The 26110-nt window shown below is 35.2% G+C and overlaps 1 protein-coding gene across 3 annotated transcripts in view; it reads right to left on the bottom strand.

Moving 5' to 3' along the window:
- The window catches only part of LOC135197901 (dual oxidase 2-like), a 1007375-nt gene that overhangs the window by 101409 nt on the left and 879856 nt on the right, over positions 1 to 26110 (bottom strand). For all 3 annotated transcript variants that reach the window (XM_064225123.1, XM_064225124.1, XM_064225125.1), the window contains 9 exons: positions 18747 to 18875; positions 15679 to 15799; positions 14101 to 14220; positions 12278 to 12388; positions 11416 to 11624; positions 10193 to 10295; positions 9798 to 9979; positions 9471 to 9574; positions 9211 to 9279 (listed from right to left, as the gene is read on the bottom strand). In XM_064225123.1, coding sequence (XP_064081193.1) covers positions 9211 to 9279; positions 9471 to 9574; positions 9798 to 9979; positions 10193 to 10295; positions 11416 to 11624; positions 12278 to 12388; positions 14101 to 14220; positions 15679 to 15799; positions 18747 to 18875 — 1148 coding nt within the window. The remainder of the gene's footprint in view (positions 1 to 9210; positions 9280 to 9470; positions 9575 to 9797; positions 9980 to 10192; positions 10296 to 11415; positions 11625 to 12277; positions 12389 to 14100; positions 14221 to 15678; positions 15800 to 18746; positions 18876 to 26110) is intronic.

Raw genomic sequence — 26110 nt, 5'->3', positions numbered from 1 at the left:
GACATAAAGCCTCGGACGGATCCGCAAGAGAGGATGTAGACAACACGGATGGAAGAGGGTACTTCCTGGATGGCAGCGATGACGTCACAGGAGCAAACGATGACAACACAGAGAAGCGAGGCAGCGCAGCAGCCCCAACTGACGACGCTGACGTAACAGGGAGTGATGTCACTGAAGAAACTGGGAGTGATGTCACCGATGGAACTGGGTATGACGTCACTAACAGGCCTGAGAAAGACGTCACGGCCTCCCCCTGACCTGAGCTAGCGGCAGGCCTCATTGGCGGTGATGAGAAGATTCCCCGGCAGCGAACTGCAAAATGGCTAACCACAGGCACCAACATTCTGATGTTATTTTCATGACTAAATACATTTTTATGATGTATTTTGATGTTATTTTCATGACTAAATACATTTTTATGATGCAAAAATGATTTACTAATTTTCATATATTAACATTGATTAATACTGTATCAGTAAGTTTAATAAAATTAAATGATATCACATAATAAAAATAATAATTATCTCTCTCTTTTACAGAGATGTGTTTTTTGCATGATAAGATATATGATTTACCAATTTTCAAATATATTAATGTGAACAGCAATAATATCAATTCATTAAAGAAAATACTATAGTTAGTTAGTAGTATTTAGTTTATAAGCTAAAAAATTATGTAAGAATGAAGGAAATCCCAGACTTTCGCATCTTTCCTTCCAACTCCAGGTTACCAAGCTGAGGTGGCTGTTGTCCACAGCTGTCAAATATATCAAGTAATGTGACAGGAGGGGGAAGAGTTGCCAATTAAGGTTGTGTTGTGTTAGATACTAATGTTCATGTAATTTCTCTCTCTCTCTCTCTCTCTCTCTCTCTCTCTCTCTCTCTCTCTCTCTCTCTCTCTCTTTTACTTAGATGAGAGAATTTATATGGCAGGCTAAATGTTTATGTTTATTAATATTTTCAAATAATAATAATAATAATAAAACTGTAATTACAAAATTCATAGGTGAATCTATCCATTTCACTCTTTTAAATAAGGATAATTCTCTCTCTCTCTCTCTCTCTCTCTCTCTCTCTCTCTCTCTCTCTCTCTCTTGCTACACAAAATACGTATGTCATAGTGGTAACTCTCTCCCTCGTTTTGGCTGGAAATGTTAGAAGAGTATGTGCATTAAATTAACATTTCTGAGAGAACAGAGAGATAAACTCTCTCTTTCTCTCTCTTACTGAGATGAAAGAATTTTTATGGATGCAGTATGTAATATGTTTATTGATATTTTCAGTTAATAATAATAATAATAATAATAATATTAATAATAATAATAATAATAATAATAATAATAATAATAATAATAATAATAATAATAACTAACTAACTACAACATTCGTATGTGATAGTATTTTAAAGAAATAAAAATAACCTTTTCATTTCACTTAAGTAAGGATAACTCCTCTTCCTTACGGGATGAGAGACTCTTTATGGTAGATGTATATGTTTATCAGTATTTCAAAATAATAATAATAATAATAATAATAATAATAATAATAATAATAATAATAAAATAAAATAATAATAATAATAATAATAATAATACAATGCCCAACTGGAATACAATACTTACAAGCTCTGGAATAAGACTAGCAAGAGGTTAACTATAGCGAGGAGGGAGGGATCTTCCAGGGCGACTTCACTGTCCCCACTACTCTTCGTAGTAGCCCATGATTCCCATGACAAAAGTACTACAGAAGATGGATGCCAGGTCCAACTCAAGAAAAGAGGCAACAGAATCAACCATCTGATGGGTTTTTTATGGACGACATCAAGCTGTATGGTAAGAGCATCAAGGAAATAGATACCCTAATCCAGACTGTAAGGATTGTATCTTGGGACATCAGGATGGAGTTTGGAATAGAAAAATGCGCCTTAGTCAACATACAAAAAGGCAAAGTAACAGAACTGAAGGGATAAAGCTATCATGGGAGCAACATCAAACATAGATGAGAATGGATGCAAATACCTGGGAATAATGGAAGGAGGGGATATAAAACACCAAGAGATGAAGGACACGATCAGGAAAGAATATGCAGAGACTCAAGGCGATACTCAAGTCAAAACTCAACGCCGGAAATATGATAAAAGCCATAAAACACATGGGCAGTGCCAGTAATCAGATACAGCGCAGGAAATAGTGGAATGGACAAAGGCAGAACTCCGCAGTAGATCAGAAAACCAGGAAACATATGACAATACACAAAGCACTACACCCAAGAGCAAATACGGACAGACTATATATAACACGAAAGGAAGGAGGGAGAGGACTACTAAGTATAGAGGACTGCGTCAACGGAGCACTGGGGCAATATCTGAAAACCAGTGAAGATGAGTGGCTAAAGAGGGCATGGGAAGAAGGACTAATAAAAGTAGACGAAGACCCAGAAATATACAGAGACAGGAGAATGACAGACAGAACAGAGGACTGGCACAACAAACCAATGCACGGACAATACATGAGACAGACTAAAGAACTAGCCAGTGATGACACATGGCAATGGCCTACAGAGGGGAGAGCTAAAGAAGGAAACTGAAGGAATGATAACAAGCGGCACAAGAAAAAAATCAGGCCCTAAGAACCAGATATGTTCAAAGAACGATAAGACGGAAATACTCTCCCATATATAGGAAGTGCAATACGAAAAATGAAACCATAAACCACATAGCAAGCGAATGCCCGGCACTTGCACAGAACCAGTACAAAAAGAGGCATGATTCAGTGGCAAAAGCCCTCCACTGGAGCCTATGCAAGAAACATCAGCTACCTTGCAGTAATAAGTGGGTATGAGCACCAACCTGAGAGTGATAGAAAACGACCAGGCAAAGATCCTCCTGGGACTATGGTATCAGAACAGATAGGGTGATACGTGCAAATAGGACCAAGATGTGACGTTGATTGACAAAGTCAAGAAGAAAGTATCACTCATTTGATGTCGCAATACCATGGGACACCAGAGCTGAAGAGAAAGGGAGGGGACAAAAAATGGATAAGTATCAAGATCTGAAAAATAGTAAATAAGAAGGATATGGGATATGCCAGTGGAAATTGTACCCGTAATCATAGGAGCACTAGGCACGATCCCAAGAACCCTGAAAAGGAATCTAAAAAAACTAGAGGCTGAAGTAGCTCCAGGACTCATGCAGAAGTGTGTGATCCTAGAAACGGCGCACATAGTAAGAAAAGTGAATGACTCCTAAGGAGGCAGGATGCAACCCGGAACCCCATACTATAAATACCGCCCAGTCGAATTGGAGGACTGTGATAGAGAGAAAAAAAACCAATAATAATAATAATAATGATATAACTGTAATTTCAAATGAAAATTCTTCCCCTTGTCTTTGTAACCATTTTTCTACCTTCTCTCAACTCTAGAGAAGCTCTAGAGGGGAGCAATGCCATATAATGGTCAATGATTTTCATGGTTTTTGTGTAATTTCTCTCTCTCTCTCTCTCTTACTAAGATGAGAGAATTTTTATGGTACATGTATGTATATAATAAGTTTATTATTAATATTTTCCAATATTAATAATATAACATAATAATTCTATAACTGTAATTACAAATTCATATGTGGATATTTTAAAGAAATGCAATAATCTTTCCATTTCACTCTTTTAAATACTGCAAGGACAACTCTCTCTCTCTCTCTCTCTCTCTCTCTCTCTCTCTCTCTCTCTCTCTCTCTCTCTCTCTCTCCACAAGATACGTATGTCATGGTGGTAACTCTTTCTCTCTCTCTTGGCTGCAAGTGCTAACTTAGAAGTATGTATGTACGTATATATCTTTAAGGGTACTTACTAATGTTTAAGATGACTTTGAAATTATATAAATATAATCTCAAGGATTAATACAGTAATATGATAATAATTTAAGGTAAATAAATTTGATGTAGGATGTTTCTATTTCGTCCTTCTTTTATCTCTCTCTGCAAAAGAATTGATAAACAGACAAATAGATACTTGTTCAGCCCTCTCTTCTCTCTTCTCTGGAAAAGATATATGTATTTATGGGAGGGGAAGAAGTTTTGCCTATAGAAGTTCATTTCAATCTTTTGATATTGTAAGGAGTTATTCTCTCTCTCTCTCTCTCTCTCTCTCTCTCTCTCTCTCTCTCTCTCTCTCTCTCTCTCTCTCTCTCTCTCAGACCATAATGTCATAGAATTAACAGTCCATTCCAAAGCAAGTGAAAACAGAGATAAGCAAGAAATGAAAAAGTGGGAAGGATATGGAAAATACAATTTCTACAGTAGAAATATAAAATGGTCAGAAATAAATGAAGAATTAAACAAAGATTGAGATAACATTGTCGTAAGTGATGATATACAGGTAAATACGGAGATATTATATAAAATATTAGAGGAAATAGTGGATAAATATATACTGAAGAAGAAAAGTAGACATCAGTCACACATACCAAGAGACAGAAGGATCTTGTTCCAGAAAATCAGAAAGTGGAAAAAAGGTCTTGCAAAAGAAAAAAATGCTTGGAAAGTGATGGAACTAAAAAGTAAGATAGAAAATGCAGAACAAAAGATTAGACAATCAAAAGAAAATGAAAAATGGGACTTGGAAGAAAAAACCCTAGTAAGTATCAAGCAAAACCCCAAACTATTGTACTCGTATCCGAAAAAGATGAATAAAAGAAGAATAGAAATAGGCCCTCTAAGAATTGAAGGGAGATTAACGAATGAAAAAAAGGAAATATGCAACATATTGGCAGGAAGATATAAGAGAGAATTTTCCCCTAGAATTGCTAATGATGAATTAAAAATGGAGCAACAGCTGGGCCTGATGGTGTCCCTGCTATTTTGTTAAAGAAAATAGCAGAAAATTAAACAACCTTATCAACGACAGTGATTGGACCAATAATGCTAGAAGTGATTGTGTGGTGAATTTATCGAGCAAACAAATAAGTGATAATGCAGTGCGCGCATTAGGCTTTGGGTTGTCTTTCTTCATTTGTAACAAACCCTCAGTTTTATCAATAGCGACATCTCTATATATGTTTGAAAAATACTGTGACCTACCACAAAATCATTTAGACATTATCAAAGGCATGACATATAGTGCTACGCATGCCTATCATGAAAATAACTTCCCCGCTCGCTACAGAAAAAGTTTAAAAGAATTGAAGAATGATAATAGCTTACACATTACCAAGGCTGATAAATCCAATAGTTTAGTAGTTCTTGACAAAACTGACTACATATTACGCATGCATACTTTACTAGAGGATGAAATAACTTACAAAAAACTCGCAAAAAATCCGTTGGACCAAGTAATAAAAAACTTTAATATCAATATCAAACAAATCCTTAAAGATAAAAAAGAACTTTTGTGTAAGTTAACTGTAAAGTGTACCCTGCATTAACCTTATACTATATGGCCTAGTCAAAACTCATAAGGAAAACAAACCTATGCGCCCAATTATTAGTACTGTAGGATCAATTGCTTATAAACTATCTAAATATCTTACTAAACTGTTATCCCCGCTACTAGGAACTGTATCTAATTCACACATCCGGAATTCTCTTGATCTTGTGGAAAAATGAAATAACATTGTACTAAACCCTAGCGATATTTTTGTCAGTTTTGATGTATGTTCTTTGTTTACAAAAGTCCCTATTGACTCTGTGCTAGAATATTTAAGTAATGAACTTGTACTGCATGAATTGCCTATGTCCGTTAGTCACATAATTTCCTTAATTAAGTTATGTATTTGTGATTGCAGATTTATTTTTAATGGAGAATATTACCAACAAATATTTGGTATGGCCATGGGTAACCCTTTATCACCTCTCCTTTCAAACTTATATATGGAATTTTTTGAGAGACAACACCTCCCGAATATCACACTTATCCCCTTAAAATGGTACCGATATGTCGATGATATCTTAGTAGTCTTACCTGGTGGTATCGATGTAAATGATTTACTGTCTAAATTGTAATAATTTAGTGCCATCCATAAATTCACTGTTGAAATTGAAAATAACAATGTCATCCCTTTCCTAGATGTATTAATAGATAGAGAATCTTTCCAATGCAAATTCAGTATTTATAGAAAACCCACAAATAATTTAACATATGTACATTTTATTCTTGCCCCCCATCTTAATATTAAAATTTCAATTTTTTCTTCTATGTTCCTACGCGCTTTGCGTATCACGAGTCCACAATATCTGGACCAAGAAATAGAATACATAAAAAAGATAGGAAACGATCTCTGCTACCCACCTCATTTGATTGATTTATGTTATCAAAAAGCTCACAAAAAGTTTTATAGTGTTGCTATTAATGAAAAAGAAATGCCTAAAAATGTACTTAGCTTACCTTATTTTCGTGGATTTGAAACCATAAAATCAATATTTAAATCGTTTAATGTTAATGTAGTGTTCTCTTATAACAATACCATTAAAGATATGCTAATTAAGAAAAGTCCCGTAACAAATAACAACATCATTTACAAAATTCCTTGTAAGGATTGCCCATTGTTTTACGTAGGTCAGTTAAGTAAAAATTTATGTGTACGTATTAAGCAGCATATGTATTCAGTTAGAACAGCCCAGACTTCAAATGCACTGTTTATCCATCTGAGTGAAAAATCTCATTGTATTAATCGGGGTGATACCTCGGTAATTGCTAGATCTAATGATTATGTTTCAAGAAATTTACTGGAATTGGCAATTATACAATCACTAATAAAAACAACCTAAATCTTAGTCTGGGAATGTACCATTTAGACCCATATATTAGTAAGATGTTTATGAAGGACCTTAAAATAAATGAACAACTAATAAATTAGTCCCACATGTATATAGTTATTATTTCTTTCTCTCTCTCTCTCTCTCTCTCTCTCTCTGGTTCGATATTTTCTCTCCCTCTTTCTCTTGCTCGATATATATATATTTATATTTACTTTCGTCTTTTCATTAATAATAATTTTTTGGGGGGGAAAATTTGTGTAAAAATTCATGATATTAAATTGTATATGCTCCCGTGTTTTTTCAAAATTTACTGTTTTCTGGGAGAATCACTTATTTACTGCGTGTATCCTTCAAGGTGTGGCTACCCTCAGGCGGCTCCTCCTTTCTGTAGAGTGAAAATCGCCCTTTTTGCTTGCTAATCTTGTAGTGTCAGTTTGTATATTAAGCTTTCTTTTGACTATGTTGTTCTCTGTAAAATCAGTTTGCCTCAGTAAAGGGTCCGAACAGGACCGAAAGTACTTGGCTATCTAGTTTTTTCATTTTTTCCTTCGTGGCAAAAAAACCTTTATATATATATATATATATATATATATATATATATATATATATATATACAATATATGTATATATATTTCTAATGGTAAAATGTTTCAGATGACTTTGATATGATATTAATAATACCAATTCAATGGTTATTTGATGTAGGATGATACTTTAAGTATAAATTTGGTATTTGAATTTTCAAAATAGGGAGATATAAGCATTTTTAGAGGGGAGTTCTAACTATTAACGGGCTTGAGCTACTTGCGGGGGTGTCTGGTATCCATCCCCCGCGAATACGGGGGAACACTGTAAACCCCGAGGGAGAGGGGGCGACATTACACAATAAATCAGCCTGAGGGCCTCCCGACACTTCCAATGATGAATCGATGGAAGAAAATGAAGGAGACGTATGCACACAAACTCTAGCATCATGGGGTGTGACTGAGGAAGAAGATGAAGCATCTGGGCGAGGCGATGAAAACCCTTCCGACAAAGGAAGAGCCAAAACTCTACGATGCTCCCTCTTACTATAAAATAACTTCCACTGCGATTTAGGACACGCACGACATTCCGGGCAGGGATTCGTTATAGTACAAAAATTAGCACGACACCTACTGCAAGTGGAATGAGGGTCCATAGCCAAAGAAACCAGGAAACAAGAACACGAGACACCCTAAGTCCCCGGGCACACGTTGGTGAGGCCGAGAAGACGCAGAGGAAGCCATAATAACACAAGCACACACACACACACAGACAAGCAAAAGAGCATAAACGGGCAAACAACCGGGATTGCGGAGAGTAAGCAACTGTGACTCTCACCCAGGCAGTTAAGAAAAAGACTAAACGCTATAGTGTGGGTGCGCAGTCTTCGACCAATTTTCACCCGATCTGACAGATTCCTTGCTTTTCAATCTATGATTGTTTAACTGGATCCAGCTAAGCACTAGAAAATTATCTTATTGTTAAGACCAAAGGTTTGTTCGCGTATGAACACTATGTATTTAATTTAAGGTCCAAATGTATGAATGTACTGATGAACATACGTCAGCCGTCAGTCCCACTACCACCACTGTACTGCAGCAGCTCTCTTCTAATCATATTAGCTCATAGTGAGTTTCAATTCTGTCCACATTTTATTCCTCCACTTCCATGATGTCCTGTTTTTTTTTCATATACTTTCATATCCACTTTCTTTCTGACCAACTATTCCTCAACTATTGTCCTTTCATGTGTAAATTCCTCTACTCTCCGAGACCTGTCTATTTGTGTCTCTGACCACAAAATATCTTCACAACTTCTCAGTTGTAATAAGATCTAAAAAATTTGAACAAGAATCATAGCACTCTGTGGTTATACCTTTTAAAAATCTCCTGCATTGCTACTGCATATAGTAATACATAGACATTTGCTAGCAGTAACATGCTTCATGTACACCTAAATCTATTATAGTATATGGAACACAATCCTTCCATAACTTGATCAATGTCTAATTTACCTTGCATATAATATATATTATATATATATATATATATAGATATATATATATATATATATATATATTATTATAATATAAATATATATAATATTATATATTATATATATATATATGTATATATATAGATATATATATATATATTATTATCTAATATATTCTCTATAGATAATATATATATAATATAATATTAATCAATGGTAAAATTAGACATTGATCAAAGTTATGGAAGGATGTGTTTCCACACACACACACACACACACACACACACATATATATATACATATATATTTATATATATATATATATATAATATATATATATATAAAAATGATGAATAAAAATAATTACTCCTTAAACCAAATAAAAATAATTTTGACCATAAAAACTGAAATACGAAAAATATCTGTTCTACTCACTCATTTTTTTTATTTTCAAACCAATATCGGTCACCGTCACGAGTTCTTTCAAACTGGTCGAGGATAATTCTGAAAACGACACTCTTAACCTTAACACTAAACTCATAAAAACAACTGTATCTCCTTATGCATATATATAAACTAGAAATAAATCAATATAAATGTATACAAGTATTCAAACCTTTTACAGTCTTTAATAGTGGATAAAAACCAAAGTGTAGTAAAAAAACAAAAGGACTACAAGGACCGTGTGAACCTACTTTGAAAAAAGCTGGCCAGGACCCTTGGTTGTCTCTAGAAGACCTCCAGGCCAAATGTCGAGCTGTGATGGATCCTCATACAGTGACTTTAGTTTTCTCAGAACCTGAAACAATAACATTATATTTGAAAAACTGATCTATCAGAAGAAGGTATACATGTCCCAAACAGACAATTTTTTGGTATTCATACCAAAGATCTAAAGTTTATTTTCCTTCACTGAACCTATTTTTAGACATTTCCATAGTGAGCAAATGCCACTAATTTCAGAAGGAAGCCATAACGAGGGCTTTGAAAACATTGATACTAAACATATTATTATTACTCACATCATCATTGACCTCTGTTCCAGTTACTCTCTTGTACTCTTCAACTTCTAATGATTTTAGAGTAGAAAGCCCAAAATGTTTCCTGGCAGTATTGTAATCGGGTAATCCATGATCACGTCCACGCTGGATATTCAGAGCCATCAAATCTCGCCGAGAAAACTCTAAGGGACCAAACACACTCCCTGAGTTAAAGAAAAATAATCTTAGACCAGTACAAATTTGACGTTATGATGAAATTAAAGGTCAAAAACCTTCATCCTGCATAAAAATAATACACTATACCATCCAAATAATTTCCAGTTCTAGAAATATGGCAAATCATATTTCCTTATCTTCTGAAATATTGTGTCTAGTACTTCAAAGTAAAATTTATTCCAAAGAGTACCAACTCTTACCTCTTAGATCCTCAACAATAATGTTGTCCTCCATTTCTGAGCTTTGGCTACTCAGTCCCATTAAAAACCAATCAAAATTCCTTGGATTTTTCATGAAAAATTCCTACATGGGAATGAAAGCAAATATTTATATTAGGAAGTTACAATAAAAAAGATAGGTACAAGAAAAAAAAATGAGGAACAAGTATACACACCAACATCCTCAAAGAGCTGCACATGCAGTAAAGTAATAGTACAAATAACTAAAATTTTTATATATACATATTCAACATTGAGTTCACTTAAGAGCTGTATCAAGAAATTATTTTATTCTGATTTCATCTTCATAATTCATAAAGCATCCAATCAACTCACAACTGTTCTATAACTTTCACAAATTGAGTCTTCAGAGGCATTTTCCTGTATCTTTTTGTCTTGCCCAAGAAGCTGTCTAATGAACATCTACAAAAGGCTATTGTGATATTGCGAGTCAAAACTACTTTGCTATTTGTGTTATTGTAGTGTAAGTTGAAGAAATATTCACTATAAATTGATCTGGTATTTTTGTTTTGTGTTTTCTGTATATTATTGTATTAATGCATGAAGTAGTTTTGCTTTATTCCTCTTTGATCTACTTGAATTATTATTCTGTGCCATTACCAGATGGATTTTTATCATGTTACATTAGTAACTGATAGTTGACATTATCGTAGTAATTATTTGTCCTCATTTTCCTGTTTTCTTGAAATTGTTTGTTAGGAGCCTAAATAATGTAGGATAAAGCTAGAGCATACAGCATTAACTGCTAAACAGGATATTTAAGAAATTAAATATATAGAAAAACTGAAACTTCTTATCAGAACTGAATAACATATTTTTTATCAAGTCTTTCATATCTAAGTTAGGTATATCTAGTTTAACCAGACCACACTGAGCTGATTAACATCTCTCCTAGGGCTGGCCCGGAGGATCAGATTTTTTACGTTGCTAGGAACCAGTTGGTTACTTAGCAACGGGACATACACCTTATTGTGGGATCTGAAACACATTATATCGCGAAATGAATTTCTAATCACCAGAAATAAATTCCTCTTGTTTAGCACTGGCAAACTATCTAAGTTACATAGTAGTATGCATATTCAAACTCAAATATACTTGCAATTTACTTGAAAAATATTATTCATTGATACAGTTCGGGCATTCAAAATTTTACCAGCCTGTCAAAATTCACATTCCCTACTCACAGGTGAACGCCAGAAGGAATTACAAGTCCTAACACCGGTGATCCTACGTGAATATTCAGAGGCACTGAGTCTGAATGTGGCTGCAGGCTGACAACCCACGCTATTCTCTGTACGAAGATAACCTCCTGACGTAACCAGTGTGTGGCCAAACCGCATGGCAGCTGACTGGAATACGTGACTCACTTGTGGATTTATTGTGGGATTATATCCTGTGAAAAAAAGTAACCCAGGTTAAGAATAAAAAAGGTACTGTCAAGGTTTATAAATCAAACACATTCATTTTTCCTCAAAATTAACAGTAAATAACTCAATTTAAGCCTATTAAAAATCAATTGTATATCCTTCATAAATAATGTTAAGATACTCAAAGATAGGAAAATAAGCATTTGAACTGTAGTTCATATATGGTCAATAAAATAGTGAAAACAACGTAACAGCAAGGACAGCCTAAAATATGCCTGGGCAACATCCACCAACTCCCAGCCCCCATGTCATAAAATGTTAATAGTACACAAATCGACAAATTAATTGATGAACTGACAAGAACTGGGAAAACAAATTTCAACTGTCATTTTGTGGGGAGGGCTGCTGCTTGGGGGGAGGTCTGTTCCTCCATAACATTCTGAATACTTTACTTTAACTTTTGTGCACAAAATGCCCATACCACATAAACACTGTCAGCATTGACAGCTTAAAGAGGCTGTGAATGTCTGGTGAATTTACCTCATGTTATATAAGTTTTCATGCAAGTGAAAGTAAGCACTTTATCAGCAATATAAATCAGTTTCCAATTACCGAGACAAAATGAATGTTATACTTTACCAGACATTCTATGTAAAAAGTAAGTCATACGAAAAATCACCTTTGTACTCAGCAGGCTCAGCTCTCATATATTTTGGTAGCCAGTCATACAGAACAACTGACTGATAAGTGGCTATTACCCACTTTCTTGCTTCGTTGAATATTCTGTCGTCTGAAAATTCATAGGGTTTCATAATTCATTTCTTAAGTAATACTAGTGCAACAAAGATTTATTTACAGAGAAGATTCATGCTGCAAACATCACACCTTATTTCAAACAGCACGTTTGAGATTCTTCCAATGAAGAACCCCCAGATATGAGTGAAACATTACAGTAACAGCTCAGTATGTATAAGAGAGAGAGAGAGAGAGAGAGAGAGAGAGAGAGAGAGAGAGAGAGAGAGAGAGAATGTTATTATAGTACTATATTTATTGTACAGCATTTAGAAATGGCTAGTATGAAAATTAACAGTCATTTATGCTAGTATATTTCTTAAATGCACATCTTCCTTCACTGATCATGCCAATTGCGTGATCAACCTCCACTGCTCACCTTGATACCAATTTTTCAGCGCTTATGTAGTAATATCTAAACAAATCCAGCCACTTTACACCTACCCATGTTAGGGCTAACCTAATCTAACATAATCTAACCTAGCCTAATTTCTGATGGTATGCTCAGCTCTTAATCTGAAAAATCATGCAGAAATGCTGTTGTTCTATTGAAGGCGGCACATTTATTTTGTCAAAGTCTAATAGAATGCAAGTTAGAGATACCTGTCCAAGTTCTCCTTCTCCCTCAGTAACGCCTATAAATAACTCATTACGTTTGGTATCTACTTCAGTGGCACCTTCAAGGTAGTCTGTAACTTCTTCCTACTTCTTTCTCATCTCACCTCCACAATTTTCATTGTCTTCATCAACTCTGGATCACTGCCTTTACACCCTTCATAATACCAGGTGGGTGTATAGTCAATAAATAAAAAACTTTGATAGTTACAATGTCCTTTTGGGGCTAATTTTTCAGCTTCTGGGATAATCCTAACAAATTGGTGCCGTTTAATATATAGTACTGTGAACTCTGAGAGGTCTAAAGTTTTCTTGTGAGTTCACACAACTCTTAACTTCTTACCTATCGGAGAACTGCCCCGGGCATCGATTGCCCTCCAACCAAAGTAAATAACCTGCTATTTAAATCAATGGTTTGTCTAAAAATTTTTAAACACAATTCATATTGCACAAACAAAACTGCCTTAAACCAAAGCTTCCCATCCTTTTGTATCAAAATGAAATTCCATACCTAGAGTTAGGTGACAGACAGAAATCTTTCCTCTACAACATGGGGTGATCTCGTTTTCCATAAGCAAAGACATCTTTTTTCAGTAAAAATTTATGTGAGCAATACTTGGAACAGCAGTAAAAGACTGCCTAAGATAGTAGTTTGTATGTAGGAAAAAAATGCTACGCACTTAAAAATACGCGGCCAGATGCTGCAATGTTCAATAATTACCATTTTTGCTTTGTTTAACAAATACGCTGTTGAGGAAACCCTACAGTTACTGAAGATATTTTTGGGTATAAACACATGAATTTCATCTCAATTATCTTGCAAATGTTACCCACTAAGCTATAGCCATGAAAATAAGTTTTTTTTTTTTTTTTTTTTTTTTTTTTTTTTTTTATACTGCACAGGAGCGTTTGGAGGTCAAGCTCAGTCCACAAAACTAAACATAAAACATAAAATGCACAATTTTTGTTCATTCAATTTCATGTAATTAAACTAATGATAGTTGAGAGACTACAACAATGTTCAAATATACACAATAGCCCAATTCTGCATTTGCTCGCTAAAACAATCTAAAAATACATAAAATATCGACATACCACTCCAACTCTTGCCATGTTTGAACTGAAAATACTCAGCAAACAAGTTGTGCCATCGAAACCAGAGGATTCCAAAAGTCAGTAGGAAAGGATTTTCATTCCCACGTGGATTTCCTAATTCTATAAAGAAAAGCAGAAAACATGAGAAGAAGAGATTACACAAAAAAGATTGCGACATGAGAAAGAATGCTAAAAAAATATTTTCATAATTTAATTGTGTTTGAAATATGGAACTAGTAATAAATGGCATATGACAAATAACAGCAAGATTACTATTATGAAGACTGTAAGAACAGTAATACGTCTCCCTTTCAGAAGTCAGTGGCATGATAGGTGCTTAATTGCTGTTTACCTTAAATATATTTACAAAGGAAGCCTTGTTGTACATAAGTATGGCTAGCATTACAACTTCTTTTTACCATGATTAGGGAATCCTGCTATTGGCAATTAAATGAGAGCAATGAACTTCAGGTCCTAAGCAAGAATTGAACTTGTGTACTCCGAGCTGCAAGCACAAAGCTTTCCCGACCCCACATCGGGTGAGAGTTTTTTTTTATCACTTTTGTTGTATCCTTTTCAGAAGTCCACACCACTTCAGGTGCCTTTCCGCTGTTGTCCTTAAGTTTAAATTCTGCTTGGAAGCTGAAGCTGAATTCTTACATATATCTGTCAATTACAGCATTTCCAAATATCCTGATGAAATGACAAATTTTTAAATCAAATTGTATTTTTCATAGCTAACAAACCTGAGGTCTTAACAATAGGATATTTTCTAAGCGCTAGCTGGTAACTGGTTAAAAACAATCAAAGATTGTAAGCAAGGAATCTGTGAGATCTGGCAGGCAACTCCTGCGCCTATAAGGTGATAGCTGGTCAGAGATCGAGCACCGCCACGTGACATATTCAGCCTTTACTTAACTTCCTTGGAGGGTAAGACGCTATCGCTTTGCTCTCCTTCCAAGCCGGTTGATTTGTGCCCGAGTTTCTTTCATTTCAGGGTGTCTGTGTGCATGTTTCTGCATTATCGATTCTACCGAGTCTCCATGGCTTCTTCAACCAATGTGCCAGGGCATTCGGGGATTTCCTTGCACAAGGTCTTTAGCATATCACCAAAATGTTGTGCAGGAGACTTAAGCAAATACTAGCAGAGCAGGCAAGTATTCAAAGTGGCACTGACTTCCAAATGGGTGACATTCAAAGTGGCACTGACTTCCAAATGGGTGACAATTTAGGCCAAATCTAATGATCATTACAATGGGATGCTCATTCACCTAACCTAAGTTCTATACGGTACATAAAAACAATGCGTATATTTCTTTAAATTCTAGATTGCAATGGTCTTACAGTAAATGCTAATGATTAGTTTAAAGAACAACAAACTGGTAAATCAATTATGATATTACTGTATTTGGGCTAGGAACCAAAATCCACAGCGATCATATGTATTTTCATTTTTATTTTATTTTTTTTAAATCTCTAGACTATATAGTAATAGGCCACGTCAATACTGTACACATATCTCAGAAAATTGCAAGGTGATCTATAAGGCTGTAAATATCAAACTCCAAAATTACTCACTGAAGAATCTGTCAACGGGAGCGGTGAAGCCTTGTTCCTTATACTGGCTATGATTAGTTGGGGCGGGTGGATTTGCCATTGGAAGGGCCTGCGCATTCTCTGCTGGAAAATTCTTGCCTAACTGAAATAAAATGTTATTTTATGAGCACAAAAATTATTTTAATATGCAAGCCAATCCTTTTAAATGAGCCTAATCGTGCAATGTGTGAAATTGCACGCACCAAAAAACATTGTAGATGAAAAAACACATCGGCTGGATTCAGCTGGTAGAAGCAGGCACCAAAGGTTTCTCAGAGTTACTGGTACTTGGGTAATCCTGGTGAACCCACTGTGAACGAGTAGTGTACTGTATATGGAGAAATATTTTTGTAAGAAAATTTTTCTTAAAACTAAGTGATCACACAAATGCTAATATTTGTGTTCCAGTCTTGCGCAAAGAGATGTTTTTTTGTTTTGTTTTAGAAATCATGAAATCCATACAATCCAGGGGAAGGGAATAGGGCACTCTTTATAACTGAGGGATTATATGAAAGAATTTTTCTGTTATAAAGACTATTTCATCATAATCTTATTAATCATGTATTCATCGGTATTGCTATTCATGAAGGAGCCAGAGATACAAAACATCACAGGGCTGCAAAAGAAATGCTGTACAAGCCACAAGAAAAGTCCAGAACCAAGTCTCTTAGTAACAATGTTTTGAGCATGATACAGACAGAATCACGGGGTTGAATAATAAAAAAAGCACTTGCATTTGCTAAATGAGAGGTATGTAATATGTAGTTAGGATGACGTAAATAATATGAATACTTTTGCTATGACTAATGGTCCAAACAAATATGATGCATATTTATGAGTTACTGTGTAGATAAAACAAGTTAGATGGCATCACCTAGTATTTGAAAATTAATTGAAGACTAAGTTTACAAGCTGCAGACAAAAACTTCCCTAATCTTAAAGTGCGCCTACTCTCACTTATTGTATGTTAAAAACATTACATTGTGAATATACCTTGGGCCTGCCAATTGCCTATGGCAAAAAAAAAAAAAAAAAAAAAAACAAAAAAAAAAAAAAAAAAAAAAAAAAAAAAAAAAAAAAAAAAAAAAAAAAAAAAAATTACTTTTCCAAGATACGTATGCTTCTTTTTGTGGCCTATAATAGGTAACTAGTTTGGATTAGTAAAAAAATAACCTTCCTTTCAGACATGACTCCATGTCCTTGGCTTCTTCTAACTAAGTCAGTGAACTCCAAGCCCTTTTGGGTGAAGTATCACATTTGATTCACTGGTCCTTTGTTGGCCCCTTGAGTGTTTCAGTTTTCAGCATAGAATCAATCAGTTCTCTATTCAATTCCTTTTCCATCTCTGCCCTGCATTCTTCTATTCAAGTGAAGTGTCTCATGCTCAGTGACAGCTCCTATCCCCAGTAAAATACTTTGCATGTACCAAGTGTGTGGCAGTTATGACAAAGTAAGCACAACAGAAAGACAGATTGACGATCTCTGTTTATGCACTTTTATGCATAATGGTTGCACTCAGTTCTCATGAACACTTCCTCTGGTCTAGGAACCCATATGTTGACCAGTCAGCAGTCTCACAGAATGATTCAGTGGATAACCAGTATACCTGTGGCTCTTGCTTATTACTAATGTCTACTCACTGGCTCAATTGTTCTTGTCTTGTTCCACTGTGAACTGTGGTGCCCGAGAATTCATGTGACACATAAATTAGGTGGTATTAAGGTAATAGGTTTGTTAATGAACGTATCTTGTTCTGTTCTTACAAAGACAAACATTAGTACTTTTTTTCAAGGTAGCATAGGCTACAACAAGAAAAATATCTTAACGACAACTTACTTCTTATTTCAAAGAAATTCTAAAATCAGGTTGGTAAATAGTACTACTATAAAATAGTTACTATAACTGTACAGTACAAATGGAAACAAATCTTGTTTCTCTAACACAGTAAAGAGAGTGATTATGGCCAATTTCCAAGATGACGTCTTGTCAAGATGGAACTCTTAAGTGCCCTTTCTACCAGTCCATCTTGAAAAATATCCCTAATAGTGGATACAGCTTTACAACACGTCTTTATTGAAAGGAGTCTTGTCAATGATCTGTGAGACTTCAAAACTGTTGGTCATAATTTTGTTCTTTAACTTTCATAAAGGCGTATGTTCAGGGAGCTCACGAGAAACTGATTCTTGGTGAATTACCCAGGCTGAACATGAAGGAATGAACAAGGTCTGTTTGCAATGAAGTTTTTCCAGCGGAAAAGGGCTATCATATCTAAGTTAGTGATAGATTTTTCAGGCATCAACACAAATAATTCCGAGACATCTTTAACAATTTCATGGAGAAGAAAATGAGAAACGGAAATGCAGCTCTCATTAAGCCACTAAAATGGCCTTAAGGAATAAACTTCTATGAGAATTTCAAGATATAAACTTTTATAAAGTTTACAGGAAATGTTTATCAAGCTTTCTGTACCATGGCACCAAACACATCTTAAGATGATGTCCAGGGATTGCTGTAGCCTTCAGGCTGTCTTGTAATTCCACCAGAAAACCATTTAGTATGTTAACATATACAGTATCCCACATTCCTAGTGCGTTTTCATACTGTTCCCTGTATCTCTTAAACAGGTTTCCAATTTCATTCGCTATCATCAACAGAAGAATTTTATATTAAATAAATTACAAATTTGCTTAGATTCCATTTCTTATGTTGTTACATTTTTAGCAAAATACCAGTTGGTCTCCATGGGGGACATGGCATCACTCCCACGATAGAGAACCAATCTGATGTATTTTAGCCTACCAGAGGATTTCTTGTACAAAGACTTTTGCTCTCTGTTCCAACAGTAAGGGCTCCTAATTACACTTAAGTCAATGACTAATAAAGCATAACTTCTTGTCGTTATAATACAGCATTAGCTTTTGGGCACATCCCTATTGTTGGGATTAATGAACATTGATGATTATCTAACATTTTAGTTTAAGTGACCCATTATATTACAATAAGTACCTATGTGATTAGGATAAATTATCTTTCCAAATTTAGCTACTTACCTCACTATGTGATGCTAGTTTCCCACCTGGGGCCAATTTTCCATCAGCATTGTAACGTAAAACATCAGCCCAACCTTTGCTTGTACCGTAAACTAAACCACCATCTAAATATGGAGTAATTTCGTTCAGCTGCAAAAAAACAAAATACCATAAATTTATAAATAAGTACAAGACAGTGACACAGAACAGTGTGATCAAAACAAAATGTAGTTAAAAATAAATTATATTTCCATATTTCCCTAGACATTCACAATTCCCACTTGAAAATCTTTTGTACATTTGCAGTTTTATCAATGAGTTTATCTAAAAGGTTTGACTTTCTTTGAACATATTTCATATACATTCAAGGATGTCGGTGGAGACTTAATTTGTATGTAACAACCTCCTTCAGGAAAACTGCTTCACTAAAGCCATCACTTGCTTAAAAAGAATGTCTGCAAAAACTAGTTTTCACCTGCAACACCTACTGATCCTTTCAGAAATCTGTATCCGAATGGAATGGAATACAACATTTGGGTCACAGCTAAGCGCTGGGACCTATGAGGCCATTCAGTGCTGAAACGGAAATTGAGGGTGAAAAGGTTTGAAAGGTGCACCAGGAGGAAAATCTCATAATTACACTATGAAACAACTGAAAGGAGGGGATGAAAAGTAAAATGGAAGAAAGAGAATACGAACAGATGTATTTAGATTGTGTGTTTGTATGGTGTTTTTACATTACATGGAACTAGTGGTTATTCAGCAATGGGACCAACGGCTTTATGTGGCTTCCGAACCACATCGAGAGTGAACTTCTATCACCAGAAATACACATCACTCACACCTCAATGGAATGCCCAAGAATCAATCTCGCGCCCACCGAGGTGGCTGTAAAGAACCTCGGGTAATACCTAGTGTACCACATGAGGTGCGCTGATGGCACAAACCCCCTAAGGAGGGTATTCTACGATTCATAATAATTCAACACAATATTATACAGTGCCTTTAACTGTCAAGTTAGTGTATGGAACTCATTTTTAACATATTTACATATCCCACTTTCTCCTTAATATTCATCCTCTTCATGAACTGAGATGTTTAACATCTATTATTTTGCCTGATTTTACCTGATCTCCGTGTAGCTGCTCCTTCCCCGCATCGTTTTCCAACCTCCTTTGTCTCATTCTCTTTTACATGAGCCCTTCCACCCATCCATTGTTACTAATACATTCCCATAAAGTTCTTAGTTATATGATTGAATACCAGCATTGGACATGATGCACTTAAAGGCCTGTCCACACTAGGAAACATGGTTTGGAAACACTTTTTACTGCATATTTGTTTCCCATCCAGAATGGTAACATTTAGTGTTCCTGTGTATATATATATATATATATATATATATATATATATATATATATATATATATATATATATATATAGAAGTATACATACATGTATTCATATACACATACAATGTAATAATATATATATATATATTATTATTATTATATAATATTATATATATCTATATATAGATATATATATATATTATATATATATATATATATACACACAGTGGAACCTCGACATATGAAAGTCCCTATTTATAAAAAATCCAAGTTACGAAAGCAAAGACAAAGATTTTTTGCTTCAGTATACAAAAATAATTCAGGTTGCGAAAGGGTAAAGTTCGAGATTCGCCCGGACCACTGAGAACAATTTTAAAACTCGCATGCCGCTAACTGAGTAGACTTGCCACCATCCACCCGCTCTCCCATTGGTTCCTGATGCTAGTCACTGCTGTAAGATCCTGCTCTCCTATTGGTCAGCATCTGTCCCATCATCCCTCTACGTAATGGTGTCCTTCTACCATTTCGTCGCATCGGCGTTATCGTACGCACGCGGAATTCATTCGTTCACATAGATTTTGTTTGTTAACGTAAATTCGTGTTAGTGATTTCTCTTTCTTTGTATAATTGTAAGTTACTTTATTGTGTTGTGTGTGAACTTAATTGACTTAATTAGCCATGGGTCCCAAGAATGTTGCTGAAGTTCATGGAAAGAAGAGGATGCTTTCTTTGGAGACAAAGATGGAGATAATTAAAAAGTATGAAGCTGGCATGCGGTTGAGTGTGATCGCTAAGGTATACGGCCAAAATCCGTCGATGATAGGCACCATCCTTAAGCAGAATGAAGCCATCAAAGCAGCTACACCTTCCAAGAGCGTGACTATTTTGTCCAACAAGAGGAGCCACGTGCATGATGAGATGGAGAGGCTGCTTCTTGTATGGATTAAAGACATAGAAATCGCTGACGATACAGCAATCTGCCACAAAGTCAGTGCTATTTTCGGTGATCTGATTGCCCAGGCTGAAGACGACAGAAGAGAAGGGACATCGACGGCAACCCCAGACTTCAAGGCTTCTCAGGGTTGGTTTGATAAATTCCATAAATGGACTGGCATCCATTCGGTGGTGCGGCATTGGGAGGCTGCCAGCTTGGACACCAAAGCTGCATAGGCCTTTATTAAGACATTCGATGAGATGATGATCAACGAAGGCTACAGTTCTCAGCAAGTCTTCAACTGTGATGAGACTGGCCTTATTTGGAAAAAAAATGCCTCGTCGGATGTACATCACAGAGGAATAGAAGAAGCTACCTGGGCATAAGCCTATGAAAGACAGGCTTACGCTCGCACTTTGTTCCAACGCCAGTGGGGATTGTAAGATAAATCCCCTACTTGTGTATCATTCAGAAACTCCTCGAGCCTTCAAGGCCCACAAAGTGCTAAAGGAGAAGCTTCCGGTGATGTGGAGGGCTAATGCGAAAGCCTGGGTAACGAGATTTTTGTTCACCTAGTGGGTAAATCTGTGTTTCGGCCCAACAGTGAAGCGCCCCCCTCTGAAATGTCTACTGTTGTTGGACAATGCCCCTGCTCACCCTCCTGGCCTCAAGGAAGACATCCTAGCGGAGTATTCTTTCATCAAGGTTCTTTATCTTCGGCCTAACACGACCCCTCTCCTCCAGCCCATGGACCATCGAGTGATATCGAACTTCAAGAAGCTGTATACAAAACATCTTTTCAAGAGATGTTTCGACATCACCAATACCACAAACCTCACCTTGCATGAATTTTGGAAGGAGCATTTTGATATTATCATATGCATCAGCCTCATCGATCAAGCTTGGCAGGGGGTTTCAAGGTGAACCTTGAATTCTTTGTGGAGGAAACTCTGGCCTGATGCCGTATCCACCCGAGACTTTGAGGGATTCATTGTGGGTGAAGCTGATGCAGATTCAGAAACAGTTGACAATCCTGAAACTGTTTCGCAACCAGATCTTGACGAGATCGTTGCACTCGGCAAGTCCATGGGGCTGGTCGTCGACGAGGACGACATCAATGACCTTCTCGAGGAGCACCAAGAGGAGCTTACGACAGATGACCTGAAGGAGTTGGAGGCCATGCAACCTAACATCGTTCAAGAAGAGTTCTCTAGCAGTGGCGAGGAGGAGGAGGAGGACCCTATGACAACAGCAGAAATTAAGGATGCTCTAGCTGCTTTTCATAAAGTGCAATCATTTGTAGAAAAGAGACACCCCGAAAAGGCTTACACAGGTCTTATGCTTGCGCAGTTCGATGATGTTTGCCCGAGTCGTTTCAGGAACATTTAGAAAAGCAGGCAAAAGCAATCTTCCATGGATAGTTATTTTTTAAAGATGCCTTTAGCAGTAGTAAGCAAACAGGAAGATCCAAGTGATTCAAAAACACAGAAAGTTGAAAGTGGTGAAGAAATTGAAATTTTGTAAAAAAAAACGTAAAGTATAAAAAAGTAAAAAAAAATGTAAAAATCAGAAAAAGGCAAAAAAAAAAAAAAGAAATTTAATTTTAAGTTGTTTGTAAAGTTAAGTGCTAATGTTGTCTGCCATTTGTTAATGTGTTTCGTAAAGTTTAGTCTTAATGTTTTCTGCCATTTTTTAATGTGTTTTGTAAAGTTAAGTGTTCATGTTTTCTCCTATTTGTCCTCTTCTTCTGCCATTTTCAGAGATCGCCTCACTCGAAAGGTAAGGTTCCACATTTTACTACATATGTACGTACAGTATTTCTTGTACCACGTGCACTAATACGTACACTTTATTTACAGGTACGTACTACAATAAAGGTTATGTTAGGTATTGAATGGTCCAAATTGTTGTATTTCATTGTTTATTGGTTGATTTAGCTTTATTATAAAATTTACTGTGGTGTTTTTGTAGGGCTTGGAACGAATTAGGCAATTTACATGTAAAACGTAGTTTGAGATATAAAAAAATCAGGTTACGAAGGCCGCTTCGGAACAGATTAATTTCGTATCCTGAGGCACTACTGTATGTATATATATATATATATATATATATATATATATATATATATATATATATATATATATATGATATATATATATATATATATCTATATATATATATATATATATATATATATATATATCATATATATATATATATATATATATATATTATATATATATATGATATATATATATATATATATATATATATATATACATATATATATATATATATATATATATATATATATATATATATATATATATATATATATATATATATATATATATATATATATATATATATATATATATATATATATATATATATATATATATATATATATATATATATATATATACAGTAGTGCCTCAGGATATGAAATTAATCCGTTCCGAAGTGGCCGTATGTATGTGTATATATGTATCTATCTTTTATTCCGCCAGAAGCAAGTCGACATGACACACTTCTTTTTCTAAAGACTTCCTCACCCAAATATTTATCTTTCTCTTCTCCCTCCCTCCTTGAGTGCATTAAAATAGCGAAGTAGAATACAGAGGCTACTGCAACGACATGCATCCTGATGACAACTGAGGTCTGGACAGGAAACATTGTTTGCAATCTTTCCTAGTGTGAACAGGCCTTCAGTATCTCCTCTTTGCCTATTACAGATGGCCCAAAACCATTCCCAGTTTAATCCTTTTATGTTTCTATTTGATCAGATATCTGTATGCATGGCCGTCTTGACAAGTTCACTCTATATTTTGCTAGTAAAAGGATATCGACCTATAAGTTCCCTAAACCCCAGGATTCATCCCAGCCATGTCATAGTTTTATTGGGCCCCAGCTCACATGAGTGCAATGTGCCCGTCAACCATTAATAAAAGGAAAACAAACCTCAGCCTTAACTTTGACCTGGAGTGTTTCTGATGTTAACTTAACCATAATTGTTTTCACTGAATACATCCTGTGTAAGGATGCCTAATCTTAATTCTTTATCTATAAGGTAAGCTTAATTCTTTATCTATAAGGTAAGCTTAATTCTTTATCTATAAAGTAAGCTTAATTCTTTATCTATAAAGTAAGCTTTTAATATCAATACTGAACTGATACCGGATGGGTAAGTTGCTAGATAGTCACAAGATACCTGTAAGCCTACAGAATGACGCTCTTGCATTATTCTTCCTCGAGCTCCTAGCAACTTTTCATTCTATACATGATAAATTTTTTATTTGAACATTAAGTTTAACTTCCCCCTTGACAAATGTACACATGACAAGAAAATCTGTTGTCAAAAATTTATATGTCCAGTTAATACCAATAAGATTTTTGGAAGCATATTCGTTAAACTATGTATTGTGGTAAGTTGAACAGCTGATAACAGAAAATGGGAAGTCTGAAGAAGTGAATAACGTCTTGCTTTATATGTGTCTTGAACAATGAGTTCAAAAGATTCCCAAAGGTTTCCTACAAATTTCCTGAGCTGTGGAGCACAGAACTTAGTGTTTATCTGCTAATTACTGTTAACATATATATATATATATATATATATATATATATATATATATATATATATATATATTTAACTTTAAAGGTTGTTCTCTTTCCTGCATGTCACACAGGATGTTATTTTTAAACAAAACTGCTTAAAATGGCTGTTTCCTGTCTCCTAATGATAACAATTTTCCCTTCTCACACAGAGGTTGTCAAGTCCCTTTTCTGATAAACTAAGGAATGGGTCCTGCCAGAAATACTGATTCCGGTGATAACTTGGTCCAAAGCAGCGGTAGCTACTATTACTCTGCATTTTATTGTACTTCAAAGTTTCTAGCACCATTGGCCTGGTTTTCTGACGTACTGTACTAAAGTTTAAGTATGTGCATATTCATCTGTTTAGTAAAATGTTTGATTTATTTTGTACCATCCATTTCTATTTTATTTATCATTTCTTACATTTGATAATCCGTTGTCTTGCAAGGGAATCGTCTTTCAGGACTGTTATTTGATTGTTAGAACACTTCAAATAATAACAATAAGAATTAAGGATATACATACTTAGAAACTATTTCTTTAGCTGCAGAGGACAGCTGTGCAGTACACATGGATATTTTGAGAGGGAATTGCAATACATTTATAAGAAAAAAATAACTATAATTTACACATGTAAACTAGGTTCAATAGAACTGGATCAATTAATGCAAGTTTTGAAATTTCCAGAAAATAAATGTATGTGACATTATCATTACTAAGGCATTCTCTATGCATTCTGGAGAATTTAATTTACAACTGCTACTAAAACTAATATGTCAGCAGTATAATTACAACATTCATCAAAATATCCAAACATTATTCATATCTGAAGCACACATATTCATAATTACATAATATGACGAATAAGTTACATTACTAGCTTCTTCATGCACGAGTTTCTGCTTCCAAAAATACAATATCTTGCTTTTCATTCAATTGTTTCCGGCAAAAATAAGACTAATCAGAACTGTTTGCAATTAAGAATTATTTACTAGCTACTTTAACATCTACATGCAAAATAGGTAACATGAATGCAGGTAAAAAAGCAACAGAGAAAAGTTACACTAATACTATTTCCTAGAGAGTGACCCCAAGGGTTTTAACCCGATATGTATCCACCTTTGCGGCCTGTTTAGTACAAGCTCAATGAGGATTACTGTAAAAACAAACAAAACTGTAAATTAACGTGACTTTTTTTCCAAGCCAAAATAGTGACATTCTTTCCTGACAATATCTTGCTTCTCATTGCTTTTCAATTGCTGCAGGTCAAAATAAGCCAATACTGAACCCTCCAATTATGAATTCTTTCAACACCTCTGAACATTCATCCTTCCTTTATCTAAAACTTTTCTATTATGGAGCAGTGATAATGGTAGTTACATTTTACAACGTCTTCGGGGGTTGCGCGCGCGCGCAGAGAGAGAGAGAGAGAGAGAGAGAGAGAGAGAGAGAGAGTGCGTAATTGGTGGGTGGATAGTTAGTGTATGGATTGTTTGTTAGTGGTG

Source organism: Macrobrachium nipponense, chromosome 21 (genome assembly GCF_015104395.2).
Source record: "Macrobrachium nipponense isolate FS-2020 chromosome 21, ASM1510439v2, whole genome shotgun sequence".
NCBI lineage: Eukaryota > Metazoa > Arthropoda > Malacostraca > Decapoda > Palaemonidae > Macrobrachium > Macrobrachium nipponense.
Note: the sequence above shows the minus strand (reverse complement) of the source record. Positions and strands in the feature narration are given on the sequence as shown.